The 27,948-nt window shown below is 39.5% G+C and overlaps 1 protein-coding gene across 3 annotated transcripts in view; it reads right to left on the bottom strand.

Annotated features, from left to right (window-relative positions):
* The window catches only part of LOC114663559 (cyclic nucleotide-binding domain-containing protein 2-like), a 50,139-nt gene that overhangs the window by 4,661 nt on the left and 17,530 nt on the right, over window positions 1–27,948 (bottom strand). For all 3 annotated transcript variants that reach the window (XM_051935947.1, XM_051935948.1, XM_028817372.2), the window contains exons 9-13: window positions 27,210–27,321; window positions 22,553–22,802; window positions 19,077–19,218; window positions 6,048–6,113; window positions 652–812 (exon numbers count right to left, since the gene is read on the bottom strand). In XM_051935947.1, coding sequence (XP_051791907.1) covers window positions 652–812; window positions 6,048–6,113; window positions 19,077–19,218; window positions 22,553–22,802; window positions 27,210–27,321 — 731 coding nt within the window. The remainder of the gene's footprint in view (window positions 1–651; window positions 813–6,047; window positions 6,114–19,076; window positions 19,219–22,552; window positions 22,803–27,209; window positions 27,322–27,948) is intronic.

The raw sequence follows: 27,948 nt of genomic DNA, 5'->3' as shown, positions 1-27,948 counted from the left end.
GCTGCCTGATTTGCATCAAATGTGGGATACAGAACACAAGAATGACAAAAATAGAGAAGTACATGTGACCAGAGGTCTGCGTGTTTCCCTAGTATTTTTACAGTACTTCTGTATCATTTTAGAAATATCCATATGTACATTAATAAATCCTTTTCTAAAAAAAAAAAAAAAACTAGATACAATTGTCACTTCATTCCATTGAACATATAAAGTCTACATCTATAAAAGAGACAGGTTTGCAAAGACGTCAAGCAGAGGGGGCATAGCAGTACCTAAGTTTATTGTAAAGAATGCTGCATTTAATTCAGGAAAGTTGTTGTTTTCCAAGTGTTACACTGAGAATGTGTCTGCATCTTTGAACAACTACACTGATTATTGTCTCTCAGAAGTGACTATCTGGTGATGATGAAGATACGGTGGGAATTTCTTGGATTTTACAAATTTATCTCAAAAAGTGCATCCCCATATGACTAATGTTGGAAATGGGACCTCAGATAATGAATGGAGGTCAACCATGGACTAGATACACTTTGTTGTGTACAAAGTACTGTGTAATTGTGCATATATCCCCCACCCCACCCCCCCCCACTCATAAATGGTTACTTGCAAATTCACCTGATGTACCCTTTAATCTATCAGCTGTTATAGTACCTGGGGTAAGGTTGACTTCCCGCTCTTAGATTTTCCAGTGTCTCGGTATCCACCATTTCACAGAACTTTTCCAGTTTCACTCTAATGATCTCACATCCCTGGCTGATGATGACCATTGCACGAGAATCTGTATGCTGTGGGGGCATCGCCCAGCCAAGACCCTAATGGATGACAAGGACATGAGAGGAAGTGAACCTTAAAGAAGGATGTTTGTTGCTTGAGATCTGGTCAAGCTGTAATTTAGAGCTGGCATTACATATCTACATATCGAAGCCAGATGTGGTGTTCATTTTGACCTCCTATGCGGTCCTTTGGAGCAGCCAACCCTTAGAAGTTATGATGATCATCCATTTCTTTGTTTTTTTCCTTTGTATTTCCTAACGCACTTTCCAGGTCAGGGTTGCAGGGCCAGATGTTTTCCAACTCACGTTTTGCTGGGCTGTGTGGGATAGAGTGGAGTCCACCACAAGCACAAGTCTGGAATGAACCTACAGCTGGATTATTTATATTCAATAGGTCATCTAAGTCCTTGCCATTGGGATGCAAGTGTATAAAGGAAGTGTTGTCCACAGAAGAACACTAAGGAATAATCAGAATCTACATAGAAGCTTTCTCATGCAGAAACTAAACCTCTTCCTCTAAAAGGAAGCATGGATCCCTGTGGGGTGATAGCAATGCATACTTTATACACTGCCTGGCCAAAAAAAAGTCGCCACCTGGATTTAACTAAGCAAATAGGTACGAGCGTCCTATTGGATAATTACTGTATGGGCGATTATCTTTCAGCTGGCAACAAGTTATTTAACCCCAACTGGTGCAATGAGTTGCTTCTCATTTCTTAAACAACCATGTCGAAAGACACATCTTGTGGTCGTGGAAAAGATGTTAGTCTGTTTGAGAAGGGTCAAATCATTGGCATGCATCAAGCAGAGAAAACATCTAAGGAGATTGCAGAAACTACTAAAATTGGGTTAAGAACTGTCCAACGCATTATTAAAAACTGGAAAGATAGTGGGGACCCATCGTCTTCGAGGAAGAAATGTGGCCGGAAAAAAATCCTGAATGATCGTGATTGGCGATCACTTAAACGTTTGGTGAAATCAAATTGAAGAAAAACAACAGTAGAACTCAGGTCTATGTTTAATAGTGAAAGTAAGAGCATTTCCACACGCACAATGCGAAGGGAACTCAAGGGATTGGGACTGAACAGCTGTGTAGCTGTAAGAAAACCACTAATCAGTGAGGCAAACCGGAAAAAAAAGGCTTCAATTTGCTAGGGAGCATAAAGATTGGACTCTGGAGCAATGGAAGAAGGTCTTGTGGTCTGATGAGTCCAGATTTACCCTGTTCCAGAGTTGAGAATCTTTGGGATGTGCTGGAGAAGGCTTTGCGCAGAGGTCAGACTCTACCATCATCAATGCAAGATCTTGGTGAAAAATTAATGCAACACTGGATGGAACTAAATCTTGCAACATTGCAGAAGCTTATCGAAACAATGCCACAGCGAATGCATGCCGTAATCAAAGCTAAAGGCGGTCCAACAAAATATTAGAGTGTGTGACCTTTTTTTTTGGTGGCGACTTTTTTTTTGGCCAGGCAGTGTATATAAAGTTAAGCCCCTCATATTGGCTCTGAGGGGGCATATGGGCATTGCATACATTGCTTTAAACTGTTATTTGCCACCCATTGTCATGCATGTATATTCGGGAGTCACCTGACAAGCTCGACTGAGGAAAGCTCTACCACTCTGTAGCAAGAGGGGACACTTGTCACTAACAGTGACAACTCGGAGAAGACAGAAAGTAAGGGCACTCCTGCCTTGTCATAACATTTGTAGCAAGCCCCGTTCCTTCCTGTCACTCCACCAAATAAAGTGGTGACCCAGGAAGGTGATGTCTGATTTCCAACCAGAACTCATGTCTGTTAAGATCCACAAAGCCAAGAAACAAGAAAGAGCCGAAAGCTCTGTTGCTAATTTTGAATCGGCATCTTTCCTGTTGGGCCTTGCTCACATATTTTGGTTTTCTTTCTTTTATTTCCATTATGACTAAACATTTTGCCCTGCTCCCGACTGCTTCTTGGCTGCAAATCACACAATATATCTGTATATGTACATTTTCGTAACCCACTTACTCATTTTCTGAACATTTTCCCATTAAAGGGATGTGTAAAGAAAATTTTGACAATCACAAAGAGAGTAATGTGCCATTTATAAAACTGCAAATTAATGTGTCGTAATTGATGGTACAGAACATCTTAGAGGGCTAATGTAGAAATGTAACAGGAAAGAATGATACATTAATTATAAACATATATAAATATAAACACTGATAAGCCAGAACATTATGACCACCTGCCTAAAATGCTAATGTTTCTTTATGTGCCACCAAAACAGCGCCAACCTGCCATTCATGGGCTTTACAAGACCTCTGATGGTGTCCCTTTGGTATGTGGCACCAGGATGTTAGTAGCAGATCATCTAACTCCACTGTGGATCAAACCTGTTGCTCTAACACATTTCATAGATGGGCAATTGGTTTGAGATCTGGGGAATTTGGAGAGTAGGGCAACACCATGAAGTCTTTATCATGTTCCTCAACCATTCCTGAGTACCACTCAAAGTGTGGCAGGGTGCAATATCCTGCTGAAAGATGCCACTTCCATTGAGGAAGGTGGTGTCAGACACTGATACTGTTGACATAATTGGTCTCCAATGATGTTTAGGTAGGTTTTACCTATTTAATTAATGTCCACGTAATTCTCGGCTCAAGGGTGTACCACCATAACATTACCCAAAGCATCATACTCCTTACTACAGCTTGTCTTCTTCTAACAGTACATCCTGGTGCCTGTTCTTCCCCAGCTAAATAACACACATATACCTGGCTGACCACCTCAAGTCACAGAAAACGGGATTCATTGGATGAGGCAACTTTCATCCATTAATCTAAGGTGCAGTTCTGATGCTTGCATGCTCATTGTTGGCACTTTTGATGGAGGCATGGGTTTTGACTGGCCTGCAGCTATGTAGTCTAATACGCAGCAGGGTTTAATACACATTACTCCATCATTAAAAATGATCTGTGACTTGTGCCACAGTAACTTTTCTGATGGTTTGTACCAGACATGATCGCCTTTGTAGATCAGTAAGTCTTGGCTGCTCGTTTGACAGTTGTTGCAGGTTTGTGGTTTTTCATTGTTGGACCATTGTTGGTAGGAACTCCCCACAGTGGACCATGAGCACCCCACAAGCTTTACTGTTTTGGAAATGCTCTGACGTAGTCATGTGGCCATATCGATTTGGCCCTTATTAAAGTCACTTGGGTCTATACACCTGCTCATATCTTCTGCATTCTACACTTCGTCTATTAGTACCTAATGTCAGCTTATTGTCTAATATATCCTTGACCTTGACATGTGCTGTTGTTACGAGACACTCAGTGTCTTATACTTCACATGGTCATGGCCATAGAGGTTTGGCTCATGTAAGTATACAGTATATGTATTTGTGTGTTTTTATAGCACATTTCTTTGTAAAACATCAATCCATCCATTGTCTCATCCAATTAATCAAATTTAGAATCATGGAAGACCTATCCCCAGGATCGAGGACTGGTAACCAACCTTGGATGGATTGCCAGCGAGAACATGAAAACTTTTCAGAGTCAGTGACGTGCATGGAGGCTGAATGCTAGTCCCTTTTGCTGTGAAGCCGCTGTGTCTTCCCATTTACATTCATTTATTTAGCAGCAACGCCGCTTTTAAATTTGAAAATGTAAATCTGAGGAAGGCAAATAAGTGTTGGCAAAGATGGATGAATGTGTTACCCAAGGTGTTTGTAGTAACAGAAAACAGGCAAACATTCTGATCCTTTAGGCACATCCTCAACGTGGAAACAACAATGCTGCTCTGAGCCACCAGGTGGCAGCACTGCATACAGGAAAATTACCTGAAATAGTCAGACCCAGTGGGGCCCAGCAGAGAGATGTTTGAAATTTGGGAGGTGTTTGCCATGAAAAGTGCTAAACAGAACAAAAAAAGAAGAATATTTCATGTACTGGCATCTTCCTCTATGTGTGGTGTGCTGGATTTCACCCCTCATGATCAGTTATGTGCAAATCATGAACAATTCGTTCTTTTTGAATGACTCTTTATTATATAAATGTCTGCTGATGGATGTAGGCTCAACTCATTTAATTCATGAATCAGTCACTACCCAAGAATCTGTCTAACGATTCTCTTTCATTTGAATGAATCATTACGAACTTCATAATTCTCATTCACTTTGTGATTCTATAATGTAACATCTTATTCTAATTGTGCATCTTAAATGTATTCTCATGTTTTGTGTACAGAAACAGGGCAATGACATATGAGTTATCATTTTTAATATATAATGAATTATATATTTACCAGTAACAGCGCACTGCACAATTACGTTCAGTTAATACACTTGGCTTGAGCATTTATAATTTTCATCCTATTTCTCTGTATGTTTAGCATTCATTTGCTCAGAGGCTGATGCGCTTGCTGCTTCCTGAGCAGCTCTTCTTTTCTCTACCTTAGCTGCCAGCTTTTTATCTTCTTTTATCAGCATCTTTTCACGTTAAAACTGATTAACTCAGATTTTGTGTTGTAATTACTTAGTACGGTACGTTTTCGTTAATTTTTCACTTAAGTTGCACTAAAGTCTTCAATCTGCCTCAAGAATGATTTAAGATATGAAGAGGTAGGGGAAGTGACAGCGAAGGTGGTAGTGGTGAGAATCGTGCCCGTCCGCATGCGCCGCATGGCCGCCCTGTTGCACGCTGACGAGAGTTGATTCTACAATAAGATAAAATCAAAATAAAAAGAGGAATAACCTTGGAGGTCAATCATCACCCCTAAAGTGGATTGTAGATGTCACGTAGTATATGTGTACCAAATTTCAGGTCTATAGGTGAAACGGTTTGCGAGCTACAGGTGATTTAAAATCCTAGACAGACAAACGGAGAGCCAAGGTAGCATATTATATATGTAACGATATATAATCTTAAATTTAGTGAAAATTACATTTAAAATGTCATTTTAAAATTTAAAATTACATTTAAATTAAGTAATATTAATAATTATATAGTTATATACATACATGCATATGTATGAAATGAATGTACAGATTAAATTATATATTTATGATGCAATCGGTGAGTGACCATGAAACTACAGTATAAGCTCTTGCTAACTATGAATGAAATGATCAAAGAATCGATTCACGTAAATGGGTAGTTTGACAGATATCATTCAGTAAATTCAGTAAATTGAGTTGAAATGCCCATCACCCCTCATGAGGTGCTCACAGGGGCCTGTTTAACAGTAGGTGGGCTGCAGCTGCATTTCCATTAACACATGCACAGTACCTGCTGAGATGGGTGCCTGCCGTCCTTTTCCAGGCAGCTTTCCACATAGTCGAGGTCCAGGGCCCTCTGTAAAAAAGGAGAAATATTTAAAAGAAAAGTTTGATGTTTTTCAAGTTGAAGTTATTTCTTCACAGTCATGCTATATGGTAATTTGCCACGTTAAGTTGTGTTCTAAAGGGATGCATTTTTTATACATGAAAAAAAAAAATCCTTGTCTGTTCTTGCAGTGGGGTCCATAGGTGAGTGGAAAATCCTTACAACTTACTAAATACATCCACTTTGAAGCAGTAAAGGTTTTGAGTTAAGAAAACATGCCTTCTGCATTTACAAGGGGGCTCCGCCCCCTGCTCGCCTACCCCCGGCGTTGGGTATCCTGAAATACATTAGTCGAGCTCGTTCGTTTTGGAGCCGTGCCCGCTTTGCCCGCAGCATTTCAGACGCGCGTTGTAGGCGCCTGCGTTCATTGATTTTATCCAGGCGGGTTCATGTTTGTATATCCGTCAGTCGAGGTCGTTCGTTTTGAACCCATGCCTGCTTTGCTTCCGCAGTTTCAGACACGCGTTGTAGGCGCCTGCGTTCATTGATCTTATCCAGGTGGGCTCGTGTTTGTATTGTTGAGCAGTATTGTGTTTGAATTTGGTGTAAAGCGTTCAGCGGTTTGTACAATCCCAAGCAGCACATTATTCCTAACTCACAATATGGCGATGATGCCTGCGCCTTCACTCCGCAGTAGTGCCACTCACAATATGGCGGTTACGCCTGCGCCTTTCGTACTATCTTTGTGGACCTGTGGGGCCTCCGTAGCCTCTCACGTTTGACTCTGGGGTGCAGCGCAGAATCCTCTTTTTTGTGTGGTTGTGTCGTTAGTGGTAGCTATGGGCACGTTGTTGCTTCATTTCTCATTCACGTTAGTTGAGCTCTTTCGTTCCTGGGCCGTGACTCCTTCGTTCACGGTGGATACGACTTCGCTTATGGTTTATGAGATGCGCCCCTGCGCAGTACGTCTCATGGTCCCATCGCCGTGTCCCTGCGTCCATATCCGGCCTATTCTCGATTAGTAATATGGATGGGGCACCCTTGTGATACTGAAAAGAAACTAGAAACAATTATTTTTTCACAGATTCTTGTACCTACTTTTCTTGTGGTTTGAATACTGTATGTTTCACATTTGCTTGTCTGCTCACAGTTGCTGCCACAGGTAGAGTTTAGACTTAAATCAAGAAGTTGTCTGGAGATGTTTGTAGGTCTTTTGAGAAAATGATTTGAAAATGTGCAAATCCAGGATATAAACAAAAACGTATGAAACAAAGCATTTGCAATTTCCATTGACTTTCTTGTGGTACTCACGATACCTTAAATGTTATGGCTTATAGTGCATAGGTTGGATGTGAACACTCTACTGGAAGGCCTACTGAAGATGGCCCTGTGAGTTTGTAGCACTCATTTCTCTGTGGACGACTACTTGCAGTCGAAGAAGAAAAGAAATTGTGATCTTGATCGCTCATTACTGAAGCCAATTTCAGCTCCAAACCTATTTAAAGTGACAACAATGGTGACAAATTAACAATGGAAATGTCGTTTACTTGGAAACTGAACATTGTAGAGATGAGTAACATGTATGGAGACAACGTAGAACAATCATCATGCTTCTAGCATCAGGGGTGTGAATCATGTGCCTGGTCGTTGTCCGTGTGGAGTTTTTACGTCTTTCTTCGTCTTAGTGTAGTGTTCTCTCTAACACATTTACAAAGCCATTAAGATAGTTTGAAGTGGTGATTCAAATTTCAGGTTAGTGTGAATGGCATTGTGCGTGTGTGTGTGTGTGTGTGTGTGTGTGTGATGGGTTGTTAATCAGTGAGATGAGGTGCAGGGTCAGTTTCCTTTAATAATGGCCAAATATCACAAATAGTTTACTTTTTTTTTATTCCTTTGTAAAACAACATGATGTGAATTAGACGCTATATGGCGCCCGATCCAGCACAGACTGACACAGAGGCACGTGTAAAAAACACAGAGACTTTTATTTTCTTCACCTGTGGGTCATGTCTTCCCCGTGAACCCCACAGGCAATACACAGTCCCAACAAGCACTTTCAAAGCACCACAACACTCCCATTTTGCACCACCACTCCTCACCCTCTTCTTCCTGATTCTGGCCATTGAGTGGTGGTGGCTGGCCCCTTTTATAGCCCACCCAAAAGTGTTCCAGGTGTTTGACCACCTGGTCCCAATTGCATTTCCGGGTGGGGCTGAAGATTTGTCCAGCTGGGCTGTGGAATCCAAGCAGCACCCCCTAGTGGTCACCCCAGGGAGGCTGCCACCAAGTGTCCCGGGGGAGGTATTGAGCTGCCCGTGGTTGCTCCCCCAGAACATATGCAGCTAGGGTGTCCCGGCCGGGCATGGGACCTGGCTGCCCATCACAATGAATACACTGTTTTACAATATATGTGCAATCTCAGCATGTGGATTAATAACTGATAACATTCTTTCCTTGAAATATGGACATGTTTGGTAAGTTTAAGCACCTTTTGTTTCATCTTTTGACCCTTGTACCCTTCAGCTTCATTGTAAACTGTGAGAGCAGGCAATGTGCGTATTTCACTTTTAGAACACAATTTTATGTGGCAAATGAATATATTTCATACCATGCCAAAATAACTTTGATTTGAAAAGTACCAAACTTATCCTGCAAAGACCAGTAGTTGACTGAATACAGACCCTCTTAAGAATCCCAGCTCCACAACGAAACTTTACTGGGTTGTGTGATTTTTTTTCGTAGTGCCATTGCTTGACAAAACCATTTTATGATGAGTTCTTTGTATGTGAAATTGGCTCTTTGGGCTCTAAAAAGAGTCCTAATATGTTGTGCTTCCTTTTACACCTTTAACAGTCTCATTCTGTATTTCATTTTTGTTTTGTACTCCATATGTCTCCTTTTCAAGCGCTAAATAATTAGCATAATGTTGCCTTCAATTACAGTCTGGCTAATTACTACATCCATCTGTTTTCAGAGCTCTTCCATCTTTTGTGATATATACAGCTAATGAATATTCAGTAGATGTATAGCTTTTTCAAAAACATGTTTGAAAAATGTAAAATGGCACTACCAATAATAAAAAGATAGCATAGCAGCCAACAGACCAAAGCTCTCATAAATCCAGGTGGGGCCTGCTACCCGCAGAGGCCAACACGGCATAATGGCAGACAAAGCCCTTACAGATAGGATTGGGTCTGCAACGTGGAGTGACAAATACTGTAGTCTCTCTTCCATAGCTTTTCTGGTAGCACTTTCCGGGACTTAGACTTCCTGTGGCATGGCCATGATTATCAGACCCCCAGGAAAATGGAAGGAGCTGGGGGACCCTGCATGCTTGAGAGAGGTCAAGGAGCTGGCAGGAGTGAGAAGCCTTGAGAAACCACGTGCAGGAGGGGAGAGTGTATGGAACTGGCCACAAGTATGAAGGTGGAAAATGGAGAGATATCTGTGATCTTTACAAGTGAATGTAAAGGGGGGATAAGGGAAGGTGATTTGCAACTTGGTCCCTGTAAAAAGTATTCAGCCCTTTACGAAGCTTTCACATTCTATTGTTAAACAAAATTGAAGGACAGTGGAATTAATTTGGCTTTTCTGACACTGATCAGCAGAAAAAGACACTTTAATGTCAAAGTGAGAATTGACCTCTGCACGGTGGTCTAAATCAGTGGTCCCCAACCTTTTTGACAGCAAGGACCACTTTATTAGATGCAAATTTTTCCACGGACCGTTCTTGGGGGGGGGGGGGGGGGGCAGTTTTATACACAATTTACATAACATTTCTATTATTATTAAGTTATTAAGCAGTTCGCATACGTTTGCAACCCGAGATTTTTCTTCTTTTTTTGCATATAACAAAGACATATGCTTTGCATTTGCCATTCCAACAGATTGCACATCACAAACATTAACACTGTTATCATTTTTTTCGTGTCTGCCGTTTCTATAGGAGGGTGACAATGAGTTAAATTCCAATGGATGTTTTTCAAAAGTTGACAAGCAATAAGCAAAAGGTATCACTGAAAACCACAGAAAACAAAAACAGCAAAAAAAAAAAAAAAGACAGTACGAGGAAAGTTCGAAGAAAGAGATTTTTTACAATGTTTCTGTTTGGGGATCGTTGTGTAAAAGCGTACAACTGAGCTGTGACCACAGATCTAACTGCTCTGTGGATGATTCATTCAAGCATTTCAAGGTCACTTCGTTGTAATGAAAGCATCTGCTGAATGTACTTCGTAGTAACGAGACTTCTATAGACTCGTGTCATATGGGGAAACTGTCGGGACCATAAAAATACTTTGTTGTAATACTCTCTTACCTCGGTCTCTCTCTTCTCTCTGTGCCGCTGCAAAGCCCCACCCGCCAAGTGTTCTAAAAAGTCTGAGTGAGTCTCCGTTGCCGTCAGTTCTCTCGCGGCCCAGCTGTCAGACGGCTGCAGCCCGGTAGTGGGTCGCGGACCAGTGGTTGGGGACCCCTGGTCTAAATTAACTACAAATAAAATACGTAAAATAATTGATCTCATAAGCATTCACCCCCTTTAATATGACAAACCTAATTCAACACTGGTACACTGTGGTATGGTGGGTCCACAGCTCAGATCAAAAAGGCCAGTTTTTAAATAAATGATCGCCTCACACTCGTGGCTTAAAGAGCAGGTGTGGTATTGTGGCTGGAGCGGTTCCCAGGTGCATCCGTGATTGAAGCTGGGAGCTGCTAATCGCCACAACTGAGCCACGCACCTCTAATAAATAGGAGAAGCGCGAGGCGGAAGGAAAAAAGAAATGGAAAAACAAAAGAGAATGGTAAAAAACTGGAGAGCGAGCATTGTGGGTAGTTCAAGACAATGGATGAGCCAGCCATGACTAAAAGTAATGTCAGCATGGTCGAGGGTCCCGGACAGAGCGAGCGATCGGCGCTCAAGGGACGGATCGTGCCCATTGACTTTGCCCATTGTAGAAGAGTGGGTAACGATTGAGGAGGTGTCCGCCCTAGAAATCTGAGAGATGACCACGTGTGCCAGAAGGAAGACGGGAGGACAACCGACACCGAGCGGTCTAGCAGACGCTGGTGAAGGCAGCTAAGACGGGGTTGGTAGATAGAGGACCACGGCGGCTGAAGTCTCATTGGCTGAGCAAAGCTTGAATGGGCTGAAGAGGCTGGGAAGGAGCTGTGTCTGGCTGGTGTAGCCCCAATGCCTGGTGCTGTTTTAGCCTTGTTTTAACCATTTGGGATTTTATCTTTTTTATGGATTATTTATTTATGGACATTTGAGTACTGCACTTTATTTTGAACACTTTTTGGTTTTGACTGTTTTTAATAAAAGCACTTTAGCACTTTTTGCACCATCCCCTTGCTTCGTCGTGTCTCACTATCCAGCTGATCCAGTGACATTACAGACGGTGTTGAGTTCAAGAGCTCATAAAATAGAGATGGGATCCTGGAGCTGAACCCACATCGTCACATACACAGAATTAGGTAAATGGAGATCACCAGTATGGGGTTTCAGGTGATCATAATATAAATGCACCTTATCTGGAGGGTCCAGCCCATGGTGAGTCAGTATGGTGTCCTAACCTACATAATGAAGACAAAAGAACAATTCAAGCAACTCACCGAAAAGGGAATTGAAAAGCACAAGTCAGAGGATGGAGGCAAGAAAATATCCAAGTCACTGAATATCTCTTAAAGTCCAGTGATGAAGAATCTGGTGTCTGACTCAGCTAGTCCAGGACATTCACGTTGTTGTTTTTAAGCCATTCCTGCACAGCATTGTACTTTGGGTTGTCATCTTACTGGAAATAAAATCTTCTCCTAATTCACCAGATCCTTACAAAGTGCATCTGGTTTTCCTTCAGGATGTCCCCATATTTTGCTGCATTCATTTTACTCTCACTAACTTTCCAGGAAGTGTTGCAGAGAAGCATCCAACACAGCCTGATGATGCCACCACCAAGCCTCACTGTGGGGAGAGTCAGTTTCTGATAATGTGCAGTGTTCAAACATGGTGTTTAGTCTGGTGACCAAAAAGCACAATTTTGGTCTAATCTGACCATATCACCTTCTTCCAGCTGATTTCAGAGTTTTCCATGTACTCTGTGGTCAACTCTAGCTCAGATGTCCTTTGTGTTTTATTAAATAACGGTTTCCTCTTTGACACTCTGCTATAATACTGTGACTGGTGAAGCATCCAAGCAACAGTTGTGGTCTCCAGAGTCATTCACTGTAGCTTGTGACTCCTCCACTGTTCTCATAGGTCTCTTGGTGGCCTCCCTCAATAGTCTTCTTCTTGCTGATCACACAGTACGACCTGCTCAGTGAAGATTACCATCCTCTTTCCATTTTCTTTTTTTTTTTTTAATTTTATGAATTTTATTGTAATCATTCATACGAATCAATCAATTTTTACAAAAAATAGGATTGAAAAACAAGTCGACCCCTACCCCTGAGAGAGAGAGAGAGCATGGCCAACAGGGTAAAACTTAAGGCTTGTAAACATACCTAAATTGATGAGTTTAATAGGCCAGTAGAGATGAATGAAGAAGAGAAAGAAATGCGGAGATAATTGCTTCCTCGGTGCTTTAAGAGCTTATTCTAAAATTTTATTGATTATATCCTGCCAGGTTTTAAAAAAAATTCTGTACAGATCCTCTAACTGAATATTTGATCTTTTCCAATTTCAAATAGTGTAAAACATCGGTTACCCACTGACTTAAAAGAGGAGAGTTAGGATTCTTCCAGTTTAGCAAAATAAGTCTGCGTGCCAAAAATGTAGTGAATGCCATCACAGTTTGTTTGTCCTTCTCCACTTTAAACCCATTTGGAATAACACCAAGCACAGCTGTTAATGGGTTAGGAGGGATTGTGACACCAAGGCTGTCTGAAAGGCATGTAAAGATTTTGGTCCAAAATGATGTTAATTTGGCGCAGGCCCAAAACATGTGACCCAGTGAGGCTGGAACTCGAATGCAGCATTGGATCTTGCCCTGTAAACATTTTGGACAGTTTCAGGCGAGACAGATGTGCTCGATATATAATTTTGAGTTGAATAAATGTATGCTTTGTGCATATGGAGCTCGAGTGAAGTCTCTGCATTGCTACTTTCCACTCCCTTTCTGATAAATTGATTAAGAGATGTTTTTCCCATTGTCCTCTTGGATCTTTGAAAGGGAGGGACTGTAAAATAATTTTATATATTGCAGAGATGGTGTCTAAGCCCTTGAAATTGAGCAATATTTTTTCCAGCATGGACGAGGGTGCAAGATAAGGAAAATCGGGCAGGTTCTGTTTAACAAAGTTCCTAATTTGAAGATAGTGAAAGAAATGTGTAGCTGGAAAGTTAAATTTGGAATGTAATTGTTTGTAGGATGCAAAGATGTTGTCTATATAAAGATCTCTGAGCAATTTAATCCCAAATTTCTTCCAAATATTAAAAACTGCATATGTTTGCGAGGGTTGAAAGAGGTGGTTCTCTTGCAGAGGTGCCACAGATAAAAGCCTCTCCATCTTAAAATGCTTTCTATATTGGTTCCATATTCTGAGCGAGTGAAGCACAATTGGGTTATTAGTATATTGCAGATACCTTGCATTTACTGAGGCACAAAGCAGGGAATATAAAGAAGTACTACAGGATTTTACTTCTATTGCGGACCAGGCCTGTGTATGTTCAGCTATTTGTGTCCAGGTTTTTATAGCTTGTATGTTTGGTGCCCACTAATAAAACTGAAAGTTAGGTAGAGCCATGCCACCTTCTGCCTTAGGTCTTTGTAGGGTCGCTCTTTGGATATGTGGGTGTTTTGAGTTCCAAATAAATGAGTTTATTGTTGAATCTAATTTCTTAAAAAATGATTTATTGATTTATATTGGAATGTTTTGAAATAAAAAAAGAAGCTTAGGAAGAATATTCTTCTTAACAACGTTAATTCTTCCAGCTAGAGTGAGATGAAGGGTTGACCATCTATGCAAGTCTTTCTTCATTTTTTCCATACAGACAGCGAAATTTTGTTGATAAAGAGCTTTGTGTGTACTTGTGATGTTTACCCCTAGGTATTTAAACTGATCTGCAGTGATAAAAGGTAGGGTGTCTAATCTAATATTATATGCTTGAGAATTCACTTGAAAGAGTACACTTTTATTCAGATTAATTCTGAGACCAGAGATCTTTTGAAATTCTGTAAGTGCTGTTAACTCTGCAGGCACAGAATTTTGTGGGTCTGATATATACAGTACCATATCATCTGCATATTGAGAAATTTTCTGTTCCAGTCCTTCTCTGATAATCCCATTTATCTGATCAGCATTTTGACAGTGACCTGCCAGTGGTTCAATGGCAATTGCAAATAGCAGTGGTGACAAGGGGCATCCTTGTCTGGTACCACGTTCTAGTTTAAAGTAGTCTGAACAAATGTTAATACAAACTGAAGCTTCTGGATTGGTATACAGTAGTTTGAACCATGCACACATGTTCGGGCCAAACCCAAATTTCTCTAATATAGTGAAAAGGTATTTCCATTCAATCATGTCAAATGCTTTTTCTGCATCCAATGATAATAATATTTCTGGGGTGTTTGACTTTGTTGGCGAGTATATTACATTAAACAGGCGTCGAAGATTGGAGGATAAGTGTCGACCCTTGAAAAATCCAGTTTGATCTTGTAATATTACCGAAGGCAGCACTTTCTCCATCCTTCTAGCTATGATTTTTGAGAGTATCTTAACATCATTATTCAGAAGTGAAATTGGTCTGTATGATGCACATTGTAATAAGTCCTTATTTTGTTTAGGAAAGACGGTGATTAATGCTTGGCGAAAAGTTTGAGGTAGAATTTGATTGTCTCTAGCTTCTGTAAATGTTGCTAATAGTAGGGGAGCTAGCTGAGTGGAGACTTTCTTATAAAATTCTGCAGGGTAACCATCAGGGCCTGCTGCTTTCCCGCCTTGAAGTGACTTTATAGCATCTAGTAATTCTGATATTTGTGGTAACTGTAATGTATCCAGAAATGCATTAGATTGTGTGTTGCCTTCTTTAAACTCAGTAGAAAATAAGGATTTATAGTAGTCTCCAAATGTGTGCATTATATTTTTATGGTCAATGATTTCGTCTCCGTTTGTGTTGGTGATTACTGGGATTGCATTGCGAACTTCTTGCTTGTGGATTTGTTGAGCTAGAAGCTTATTAGCTTTCTCTCCATGTTAATAGTAATGATGTCTGGATTTATAAATTAGTTGTTCAGTTTCTTTAGTTGTCAAGAGGTTGAGTTCTGAATGCAGAGCCTGCCGTTTCCTATGTAGAGCCTCACTTGGAAGCCTGGCATGTTCTTCATCTATTCTAGTAATTTCGCTTTTTAGTTCTGATATTTTCTTGGTTTATAATTTATTCCTGTGGGAAAGATATGAAATAATCTGTCCTCTTAAGAAGGCCTTTAGAGTTTCCCAGAGTATTCCTGCAGAAACCTCTGAGGATGTATTTGTCTCTAGGAAGAAATTGATTTGTTTGGATATAAATTCTGTACAGTTCTCGTCTGCTAATAGAAGCGGGTTAAGACGCCATCTACGAGGTGAGTGTGCGGGGCTTAGTGACTTTAGCTCCAAGATCAGAGGTACATGGTTGGAAATAACAATAGCATCGTACTTGCAAGATTTAATCATAGGCAAGAAATTATTATCTATAAAGAAATAAATCTGTTCTTGAGTAGCAATGATGTACTGGTGAGTAGAAAGAATATGTTCTTGAGTTTTGGATTAGAAACCTCCAGGGGTCTGATAAGTTGTGGTCAGTTACAAACTGTATAATTATCTTTGCAGTGTTAGATGTCATCCCCCCTGTGACAGGAGTCCTATCTAAGAGTGGATTTAAAAAACAATTAAAGTCCCCGGCCATTATAATTTTATGAGTGTTCACATTGGGGATGGATGCAAATACGTTTTGTATGAATTCCTTATCATCGACATTAGGTGCATAAACATTTATCAAAATCATTTTACAGTTAAATAAGTTGCCCATGACCATCACATATCTCCCTTCCGGATCTGATGCTACATATGAGACTGTTCTATGTAAGAGAATTCCCACACCTCTAGTTTTCTTTGTAAAGCTAGAATGGAACATTTGGCCAGCCTAGTCCTTTTGCAGGCAGAACTGAACCTTGCTTAGTAAGTGGGTCTCCTGTAAAAATACTATTTTAGTGTTTAAACCTGTTAGGTGAGAGAGTACTTTCTTTCTCTTTAATTCGTGATTCAGGCCTTTAACATTCCAGCTCACAAAGTTAACTGTCCCATCATGGAGATATTGATTCTGAGTTTTTGATGTCATTTTATAGTCTTAACTGGAAGTGAGACAGCTTTAGCCTTAATTTCCTATTTCCCCATGAGTTATTGCCATGCAGCCTATTGTTATGTTGGTAGTTATAATTATAAGGATTAAAAGGATAGATTAGATATAGCCTGCACTCTTTGTCTCCCCTGCTTATCCCCCCACCCGCCCATTTTGCCTCCCTACATGAGGCTGGACCCCACTTCACAAAGTCTCTGTCCTCTGACATACCTAGAGACAGAGCACGTCCAAAGCAAATCAAGTGCACACGCAGTGGCATTTTAGGATTAAAAAGTAGAGATATCTATTGCCAATATAGTCTAAATACTATATGCATAAAATATAATCATTACCAAACTATGATTATATATAATCATTAACAAACTATAAGCATAAAATATATAATATGATCTTCAGCAATCTTAAAGTAATAAGATAATAAACCCAGGGGATGGTGTTAGAAAGTGGTGCAGGATAAGCATAGAAAGTCTTAATGCAATAATAACAGTAAACCAAGGGTATGATGTTAAACAGTCTCCTTTAGGGTAGTAAGGAAAAAAAAAAAAGTTAATTTCTTCCACACACACGTCTATAACTGTAATTAAAACATAAACAGAAAGTCTCTGAGTAATGAAAAGGATGTATAATTATAATACCCATATCATTACAAGTGGATCGGACAGCAGGTGATATCTCCTTGCCATGCCATGACAAGATGCAACTCACTATTGTGTTTCAGAATAGTGTCGGGATCAGCTTTCTTAATTCCTTCTCTACTTCCTCCTTGCTGGAAAAGACATAGTATTGGCCTTGCACATCCACTTTCAGTTTGGCAGGGTACAAAAGGCTGTATTTGATAGTGGCTTGCCATGACTGCTGTTTAATGTTGTAGAAGGCTGCACGTTTAGCAGCTGTTGCGGGAGAGAAATCAGGGAAAATATGAATGTGATTATTTTCAAATATAATCTCTTGCTTGCGTCTGAGGAGTGCCATCACATCTAGCTTACATTATAATCTCTCGAAGCGGATAATAAAAGACCTAAGTATAAAGGTATTTGATCCGCGTATGCGATAAGCTGCTGCTATCTCGGCATCTGATTTAAAATCCTCTCAAATTATTTTAGAGAATAGTTCAGCTGTGAATTTCATTGGGTTCTGGGTTTGGACTTTCACTATTCTCAGGTAGACCTTCGATTCTAATATTATTCCTTCTGCTTCCATCTTGCATTCGGAACTGGCAGCTGTTGCTTTTCCATCAGCGGTTGATGCTAGATTTTCGGCTATTTCAATTTGAGTCGTGAATGACTGCTTAACATCCTCCAGCTGATTGCCAAGTGTGCTCAGTTTAGACGCGTTTTCCTGAATGTGCTCCTCAATTTTATCCAGCATACCATTAAAGGCCGCCTCAAAGCAGATATATATGCATTTCTCCAAGTCTTTGTTATCCTGCTGCAGCTCTTGCAGCTCCCGCCGCAGCTTCTCACTTGCCTTCTCGCTTTTCTTTATATCATTCTTTATCTCTTGCTTGAGCTCAGCGATCATCACCTTCAGTTCGGACAGATCATTTCTGCTTTCGAGCACCGTAGGTGAAGGCTCTATTACAGCCAATGTTCCCGGCTTGCGTGGAGTAGGTGAAAGTGCGGACTGCAAGGCCTTTTCCAGTTTCAAATGATCTTCTCCAATCGGCGAGCTATCGTGACCTGCATCACTTGCACATTTGCTGCCCATTTCGCTCTCAACTGGAGATGATGATGCGCACCGTGGTCCCGAGGAGTCCGGGCTTTCGCCCATCTGTTCTAGGTCAGTCTCTGAAAGGCTGTACCTTGAGCTTGAACTTGGACTTGTCGGTCTGGGCTTGGATGCAGCTTTAGTTTTCTTTTCCATTTTTTTCTGAGCCCCTTTCTTGCCAACCATGTTTATATATGCTGTAGCAGAACCCTCGGGTTGGATAAAAACAGTATATCTCAGGATAATAAGGAAATAATATAAAAAATAATACCGCTGCTAACGGAGCTCCGCTTCAGATGTCCATCTCTCGCAACGGACGAGACCAATCTCCTCTTTCCATTTTCTAATGGCTTATTTTTATACTGGACTCCACTTGAATGTTTTCTCATCTTCATTCCCTGTGTTTTGCTTTCCAATCCACTTTTCATGGAGTTGCTTGAGGTGTTCTTTTGTCTTCAAGGGGGTGAATACCTTTATAGCCACTGTATATATTTATATACCATAATGAAACATTCTCAAAGCTGTTAGACTAAACAATTTTGCGAATGTTACTTTTTTATTTTTATATGGGATATTTCTAAAGCAGTGCTCTCAGATGTCTATCCATCACATTCATCTCTGAATATATTGCTGAAGGGCCAGAGTTACGGCATATCTTTGTAGCATCACGTGTAAGGATAGAAGGGTTGTTGGTCCGTCTCAGACTGGGCTGATTTAGAGTCACCAATTATTCTAACTAGAATTAAAAACAGATTAAGAACTTTAAAAGTAAAAAAAAAAGTATATCAACCTGAGGTCATATAAAAAAAATTATCGTCAAGAATACTAGCAAACAATGAATATGGCTAAAAGTAACTCCTGTCCCATCTGCCTGTTTTGCCAAGAGTGGTTTTCTGTTCTCATTCATTTATAAACCTGTCAGGCCAAGTAGGTGAAATGTGAAGAAAGAAATGACTCACAAAGTACTGGCCAGGCCGCAACACATCCACTCGTAGGTAGACAGCTGCCTTCATGTTGTCGGGCAGCTCTCCTTCTGCAGCACTTGAAGTGGCTTTGCTCAGCTCTCTCTGAGATGAAGGTGTGTGGTAGAGGTCCAGAGCCCTGCAGGGAGACACCAAGGAAGAAATGAGCAGAGCTGGCAGCGTCATCCCCAAAAATATGCAGGGTGGCTAACTGGCCCAGCCAGTAGTGTGAGGCAGTGTGCCTTGTGATGGACTGCCACCCTGTCCAGGGTCGGAGCCTGCCTTGTACAGAAAAATACAGAGTTGGATGCCAGTCCCTTGAGACACATAGTTAGATTAAAAAAGTTTAGTAAATCATAAGATGGTGCTAATAGTATGGAGGTGGTGAAGAAAGCTCCCTTTCTGCCTGATCTTGTAGAAGAGAAGATAGCTTTTGAAACAGACTGTTCATCATCACTTGAGTGCTGTTATTCCTTTATCCATGAAACAGTGCTTACACCTCCCTATTCACCCATTGTATTAATAATAGCTGTCTGCTCTCAGAAGTCCCCTAAACATCATGACATTTTGACCTCATTCTCATTAAAGCAACTCATATGACCATCAGAAGATACTATTGATGTGTGTGTTTTAATATTTGTTATATTTAACTGGTCACAGAAGCCTGTAATCCAAAAGTCAGCTCATTTACTGTATTCAGTTTGTGTTTGGAACACTTCCTGGCAACATTAGGGGCAAGGTGGGGACCACCTCTGTACTGTGTGCTGGTAAACTGATAAGTGTAACTTTGGAGGTGGCAGGAGAAAACCTAAAGAGATACATGGAGAACATGAAAACTCCAAACAGTGACCAAGGCTGGATTCAAACTTAGAAGTGCCAACCACTGTGTGCCACCCACGCTTGTTAGTCTTACTGTATTCTTATTTAAATTCCATTTCCTGTATTTCCTGTACCTGCTTTTCCAAGTACAGGCTTATAGGAGGCAAGAAATGATTTCAAGTGTTACCTGTAGTGTAGTCTTGCTGAAGCCAGACATATAATCTATATACGTCTGGAGACAACCACAAGTGAATTTTCCTTAAAATTGGGTGGGAACACTTAGATGGCTCATTACAGGTATTGTGGCGCCCTACTTCATTGGGCTTCCGCCTCACCTGGAAGTGTTTTCAGACCATGCTTACAGGACACTGGAAATACTCCCAGGTGTTACATAAAAGGAGCTAGCTGCCTCAACTCCAAGAGCCAGCTTTGGGAGGAAGGAGGACAAAGGTTACTGGGAGGAGCAGAGGAGACAGAGAGTTTCTTGTGCTTTCTGTACTTGTGCTTATGCTGTGGGAAACATTTGGGGAAGAGTTTCCCATGAATAAAAATCTTGTTTTATTGAGACTTGTGTCCAGAGCCGGTCTTTGTCAGGTTTGGGGAGCTGGAGCACCTCCTGGTGGCCACAACTCAAAATGACACCATTAGATGCATAGATGAGGCTGCACAGCATCCACCTTCTGAATGCACATCTAAATTAATAACTAAAGAAATTTAGCATTATTGCCTAATTGGAAATGCAAGCATTCTATGACGAAATAGCCACAACATTTTAATATGTTGTATATCTGTTGTGGTGTGCAAAATCTGTAACTTTTGGTCTATATTTTCATTATATTTTGCTCAAGACAAAACAACAGATGAACTTAAATACAGAACACTTGCAAGGACAGTTAACATCAACTGCAATCTGTTTTTATGAATTGTACTAGTAATCAAAGCACAGTGACATCTGTTGCACCAGGGCTAAATTGGTTTACAGCTTGATAAAGGAAGACATGCTATGAAGCTGTATCTGATTACTTTACAACCTGCTAACAGAAGGAGATGCTGTGGGACTAGAAATTGCCAAACCAGTTTGCAGCTTGAGACAGGAGACTGATAAAACATTAAAAACTGCATTGCTTGGGGAAACGGACTTACTCAAACTAATGAAAGAGTTTGAGCAAATTCATTCATCATATTGACAGCCAGCCAATCAGGTGCATGTAGCAATAACATCTTGCAAAACTCCTGTAGCAAGCTGCCTGGGATATTTATCCTTGACATCTTTACTTTTTTGTAAGCTTTTCCTAAAGACTATATCTAGACTTTACTATCAATCTTATTGTGTATTATTCCTTGTTCTATTTGGTATTATTTCTCATGTAACAAATACCGTACTGCTTTTAACTTTCTATACTTTGTCTTCATATTTAGAGTGATTGATAAGGTAATTTTATGAAGAGCACCTAGAGCCGTCAGACGTTTGCCATATGCACCGTGCTGCAAGGTTTATTAAGAGCTGAGGGTGTGAGCTCCACCCAATAGTAGGGAACAGTACATAAAGTAAGGCATTCTTGGTTGATAAATGGCCTATAGCCAAGGATGTTGAGCCTTTGTATGTCTGAATATATTCCTACAGGTGAAAGTAATATTTAGGTCTGAGATATATTTAAAACATCCTATGTTGTTTGTGCCGACAATAATTTAGTCTCTTGAAATGCTAAGAGAGTGACAAGTTGTGTTATTCATAGGGCACTTCTATGGTTAAAAGTGCTAGAGATTAACCTGCTATGTGTGTGTCATTCATGGGACACTGTTATGGTTAGGGTGCTAACAGAGTGACAAGTTGTGTTATTCATAAGGCATTTGTGTTCTTTAAAATGCTAGAAATTAACCAGCTGTGTGTATGACATTTATAGGATACTGTTGAGGTTCTGTGTGTATGCGTATATCTATGTATGTGTGTGTTAATCCTAAGGTGCAACCAACCTGGTAACGAACCTGATGAGTACACTTATCCCTGAAGAAAATAGGTAAAGGGTAAGTAGAGGGATATATCACAATGAAACAATATCCATAGACCACAATTCTTATCTAAACTCTTTTTGCTGTTGTTATATTTTATAGTGATGTAATAATTAAAATGACAGAAAGATATCATAGCAGACAGAGGCCCAGTAGCTACAGTGGTCTACGTGTCTGTGTGTCTGTCTCCACTGTTGCAGTGCTCATTACAACATACAAATTAAGCTTCAGTTGCCTTGTGTTACTGATCTCTAGAATGAATAACAGCAATTTTAACTTTTCATTTTCTGTCATCGTTAAGTATTTTGTTCTTTATCTTTTGCTCTATTACTGTAACCCTGAAAGCAGTTTAAAATGCACAGACTGGAGGTAATTGAGTGTTTTAAGAGGAAACCCTGTTGGTATAGCCTTTGCAAAGCAGAATTTTACTGCTATTCACTACAAAGTTATTAATGGGTTGTCTCCATACATGTATTCTTGTTTGAGAATCTCGTCTGGCCCCATGAGACTACCTGTACTGACAAGCTAGACGGTCAAGGGCATCTTATTTCCTACAAGTAGTGCACTCTGTAAAATGAATTGTAGCCCCAGTGCTGGGCAGCTCTTTCTCGTAAAGGATTTTTGTTAAAGAAAAATATCCCTACCTGATGCTTTCCTTGTGTTCTGTCATTCCCTCAGTGTTTGAGATGGATAGCCTAGGGACACTTGGGTGGCACTGGGTCACTGTTGAGCCACTGGACTGGAAAGGCATCCTGGGTGTCAACTGCCTGCTGCCTGGGATGTGAGACTTGTGCCCTGTGGCATTAGGATGAGCTGCCATCTGTTGGTAGGAAATGTGTCTAAGTGGGCTGCCGGTCACACCTCGGAGATCAGGACCATCTTTCTTTCCATTCTCTGAAAGTGACATTTGTGTCATGAATGGTTTTAATTGAAGCAGACCTGGTTAGTCTTTATGCAGTGAGAAAATTGTGATGGTTAGAATTTAACAAAATATATATCTCGTTACAAAGTCCCCAATTTACATGCACATTGTTTGACCTCTTAGGGTAATGAATGATGGTATTTTGTGAAACAATCCAGTCATACTCATGAGTGTCCAAATTATCAAAATCATGGGATTAACCAAATCCTTAGACTCTGAACTTAGTAATAACGTTATAATACTGGGGGCTGAGGGAACATCTTTTGACCCCCTAGCTGTAGTTTCCCATCCCAGTCCTGGGGCTCCATTGTAGCTGTAGGTTTTTGTGACACCAGTTTCACAGTCAGTGAGACTTATTTCCTCTAATTGATCTCATTGTTTAAGCAGGTTGTCTTTAATTTCTTCTTTTATTCTACATTAAGATATGAGAAGTAGTGAGATTTGCATTCCTTAGAAATTTAGAAGTATTTATATGTTTGCCATAGTTTTATGTTGTCACTTTCTTATTAATCAGCTTTTTCTGTTATTTTAATCAGTTGTTTTTTTTAATGTTTTTGTAGCTCACCCTGCATCACCTGATTCACTCTGTAGGTCAATTAGGGGTTTTGGGACCTGAGGATTATGTTTTTCTTTTTTTTAATTAAAATAGATTTACTAAGTTAAATATTTTTTAGCATCTTGCGTCAACATCATCTTTATTTTCTGTGAATGCCGCTAATTTGTGAACCTGTTGTCAGTTTTTGGGTCTTGATTGCCTGGGGTGTGGCCACAAGGATCCCAAGGTTGGCTGTCAATTACGTAAACGAGTTAAGCAACGTCTCCAGCAGTTTGTTCCTATCTGAGTTTTGCAAATAAATACCCTCCTTTTCAATTTGTTAATAGCTTTTCAGTTATTGACTTCCTAGTAACACATTTCTTGCTCTGGTTGCTGATTTCTGAATTTCAGTTTTGTTATGATATTACTTCTGCTAATATTTTTAACCTCTTATATTGCCCTGTTTCAGCCAATCCTGCATTCTATTTTGAGTTTTTTTGAGCTCAAAGATTTCAATTCCGATGTTTATTTTTTACCTGCAAGTTGTATTTTTACTTTCTTGTATACATAATATATAGAGTATAGGAATTGTGAAAAAATTTGACCTCAAGATTTTGATGAATCTTGATGTTTTAGACCTTCCTGAGTATGAAAATACCATTTTTGAAATTATGTTTGTCTGTGTGTTTGTGGGTAAACACGATAACTTGAAAACACTTTGTCCTCGGTCAATGAGATTTTGTACACCTGCTTTATATCAAAATTTAAGAATCCTATCAACTTTTGGGCCACTTCTGCCAGCCAGAAGTATGCGTCCTTAATCCGTTCCAGATCCTTGGACTTATACCAAGCAGGACGAAAAATGAATTTTTCCCATGAGAAATAAAGGGAAAATGATTAATCCGTTCCCATGAAAAAAAATCCTATTGTTATTGCCATATTATACATTGATGGGGTTGTATAAAATAATTTAAACACTGCTTAATACTAACATACATAAATACAAAAGTAATTAGATGAAATACATGAAAATTTAACCTCACTTTACCTTTTAATAAAATCTTTGTTTTTCACAATTGTAGATACCGTCGTTCTTGGCATACGGTATGCAGCAACCAAGTCCAGGATACGTATGCCTCCTTCATACTTTTCAGCAATCAATTCAAATTTACGCGAAAAAACACAAAATCACATGGAAATTCACAGAGAGTTATAGTGCGGGTTGTTCACTGAATGCTAGCAACTGGCGTACTGACGCTCATGGGCAGTTGTGGCTTTGTCTCGAGAGAGGTAAACAAGGGTAGCGCGCAGTGTTCTAGCATGCGAGTCGTATTCCAAACAAAGGTCGTATACCAAGCAAAATTTTTCACATCCAAACAGGACGTTTACCAAGTTGGACTTATTCTAAAGCGGATGTACTGTATACTGAGGTACCACTAAAACTTTTGCGAATTTCCAAGTAAACTATGGTTATAATTACAGATAGATGATTCAAATTTTGTAAAGATATTTATAATGATAAAAAGCAAACAGATATGAAATTTGAGAAGAATTACTCAACTGGTATTTTGTTTAAACAACCATCCAAATTTTTTGTATCATGGAAATATAAATGTGTAAACGATATTAAAAACTGTATTCAATATAAAGCATATTCTTTCAATAACTATAATTAATTTTATGTTAATTTATACATCATCAGTTTAACAATAACATGTAAACATTGAACATATCATATAAATATAAAGATGTAATGGGAACAATAAGCTACTATGTCCCTGTCGTGTTTCTGGTAATACATTTAATTTTATGATTTTTTTTTATTTCCTCCATCATTATCATAATTAAATGTAGCTAAATGTAATTTTACCTATAGCAATTAATTGCAACAAATATTATATACAGGTAATACTAACACTTTTTCTATGTTTTTAGATGACTATAATTATTTTTACTTTGCACGTTATCTAGGTAATGCATATGCAATCATGTAAAAATTCCACCACTATTTTTGACATCCTTAAGTATGAAAATATCATTTTAATATAAAGTTTGATTATAGAGATAAGTGATTGTGTATCAATATTATCTGTTAGTTATGGTGAGAAACAAAGACATATGATATTTGAGAAATATTGTGCAACTGGAAGTGGTTCTTTTTTTTTTATATATTTTATTAATTTTTACTGTAATCATTCCATACAAATAGATCAATTTATAATCAAACAAATTGAAGACAAATCAAACCCCACCCCTGAGAAGGAGAGCTTAGCTAAAGGAGAATTGCTTAGGGCTTTTTAATAAGACAACAATAAGCAAAAGAAAGGGAGAAATAAATATTTATGAAAATAAGAGATGGAGAAGGGAATTAAATGCGGTTATAGTTATTTCTCTTATTCTAAAATAATATTGATCAGAGCCTGCCAGGTTTTGAAAAAAAATTTGTACACATCCTCTAACTGAGAATTTGATTTTTTCCAATTTCAAATAATATAAAACATCGGTTTCCCACTGACTTATCAGAGAAGAATTAGGATTCTTCCAATTTAACAGAATAAGTCTGCGTGCCACAAGTCTAGTGAATGCAATCACCGTTTGCTTGTCCTTTTCCACTTCAAGTCCGTCTGGAAGAACACCGAACACAGCTGTTAGTGGGTTAGGAGGGATTGTGACCCCAAGGCTGTCTGAAAGGAAGTGGTTCTGATGACCTTTTCCTCTATCTCAGTACACGTGAAAGTCGAGGAGAGTGCACTCCCGATTTTTTTTTTTGTAACATTCCAGCCACCATTTTGTTCATTTTGGCCACTGCTGTTTTGTGTAACAGTTGTTTGGCCATGTTGCCCAGGGGTGTGTCCTCAGAGGTCGTGACCTGTCAATGAATGCAATGACTTTAAAGGTGGATGGAAAGTTCACTTCACTATCCAAACTTTGGATTCCAAACCTAAAAACAAGTGTTTGCTCTTCTCGTAATGTTTATTTGGCTCTGCACCTTGGTTATTTTTCTTTGATTTTGCATGCTTTTCTTTGATCTTCTGATTTTTACCCCTTTTTTTCTCTTATGTGCATCTCCTGTTTTTTTCATTAAAACTTTTTTGTCAGTTCCCTTACTATACAACAGGTTTCCCTGACAAAAGATTGGCCTGACATTGACTTTTTGACTAACACGTATCTCTCAGTCCTTTTCATTTCCCCTTTACCTTCTCACATGATTTAGTATATCTGTGGTGTTTGTTCCTTTAATTATATCCTAATATTAGGAACCCATTTTTTTAAAGATTTTCATTACTCGAATGCGAGTTTTTCTGTGAGTTTTCTGAAATATGCAAAAGTTAAATCTTGCATCAATTTTCCTTTTTTTAGAACGTATTTCACATATTTCTAGTGGGCCACTAATTGAACATGCAAATCTTTGGGAATGTGGGAACCAAACTACAGTACTTAGAGGAAAAGACACAGACTAACAGGGAGAACAAGCAGACTTCATACTGACAGTGACGACTGCTGGGCTGCAAATCCATGAAGCTATCTCCGTATGTTTGTTTGGAGTGGATGAAGATCAGGTTATATGATTCAGAAATATTTGATTTGGATCTGGTTTTAGCCTAGCATTTGGAGATGCTTATGCATTATTTTCTGCACTTTAATTAGGCCCTTGTACCACCATGCTCTCTCTGTGGAATTCAAATGCACTTTGTAAACAATATCCATCAGCATTCTTCTGGCCACAGTCAAGGTGTCCATGTTAATATGGGCAAGCCTGTCAAATTAGCATGTAAAACACACACAAGACAGTAAAATGAAAGCAAAAGGAAATTCAGTAAATTCAGTATTCATCCCAGCTCACCTAATGATCTCCAGCGTAAGGATTTCCCCAGCACCATCTCTTGGAGCCGAATCCACTTGTGATAGGATGGACACTTGCTTAAATTGACCAGTCGAAGCACATCACACCGACCCTGGCATGAGGGGTAAGAAAATGCAAAGCAAGAGACTATTGAAACAAAATTCAAAATTGCCTAATATATGGCACAGCCAAACACTTCCAGGTGGCACTGCAGAATTTGAAGGGCACCCATGGCAATATGTCATCTACACTCACTGAGCATATTATTTGGAACATCTTTACAGCAGCTTATCTATGTAATCAAACAATCATGTGGCAGCAGCACAATGGATAAGATTATGCATATTCAGGTCATGAGCTTCAGCTAATGTTCACATCAAACACCAAAATGGGGAAAAATTATAATGTCTCTGATTTTGATTGTGGAATGATTGTTGGTGCCAGATGGACTGGTTTGAGTATTTCTGTAACTGCTGATCTCTTGGAATTTTCATACACAACACTCACCAGAGATTACTCAAAAAGCTGTGAAAACAAGAAATAAAAACATCCAGTGAGCAGCAGTACTGTGGACTGAAATATCTCATTGATGAACGAGGTCAGAGGAGAATGACCAGACTAGTTTGAGCTGACAGAAAGGCTATGGTAGCTCAGTTAACCACACTCTGCAACTGTGGTGAGCAGAAAGTATCTCAGAATGCACAACACGTCAAACCTTGATGAGCTACAACCACTGCTG

The sequence above is a fragment of the Erpetoichthys calabaricus genome, chromosome 13 (assembly GCF_900747795.2).
Source record: "Erpetoichthys calabaricus chromosome 13, fErpCal1.3, whole genome shotgun sequence".
Classification (NCBI taxonomy): domain Eukaryota; kingdom Metazoa; phylum Chordata; class Cladistia; order Polypteriformes; family Polypteridae; genus Erpetoichthys; species Erpetoichthys calabaricus.
The sequence above is the reverse complement of the archived record's forward strand: the minus strand, read 5'-3'. Positions and strand labels throughout refer to the sequence as shown.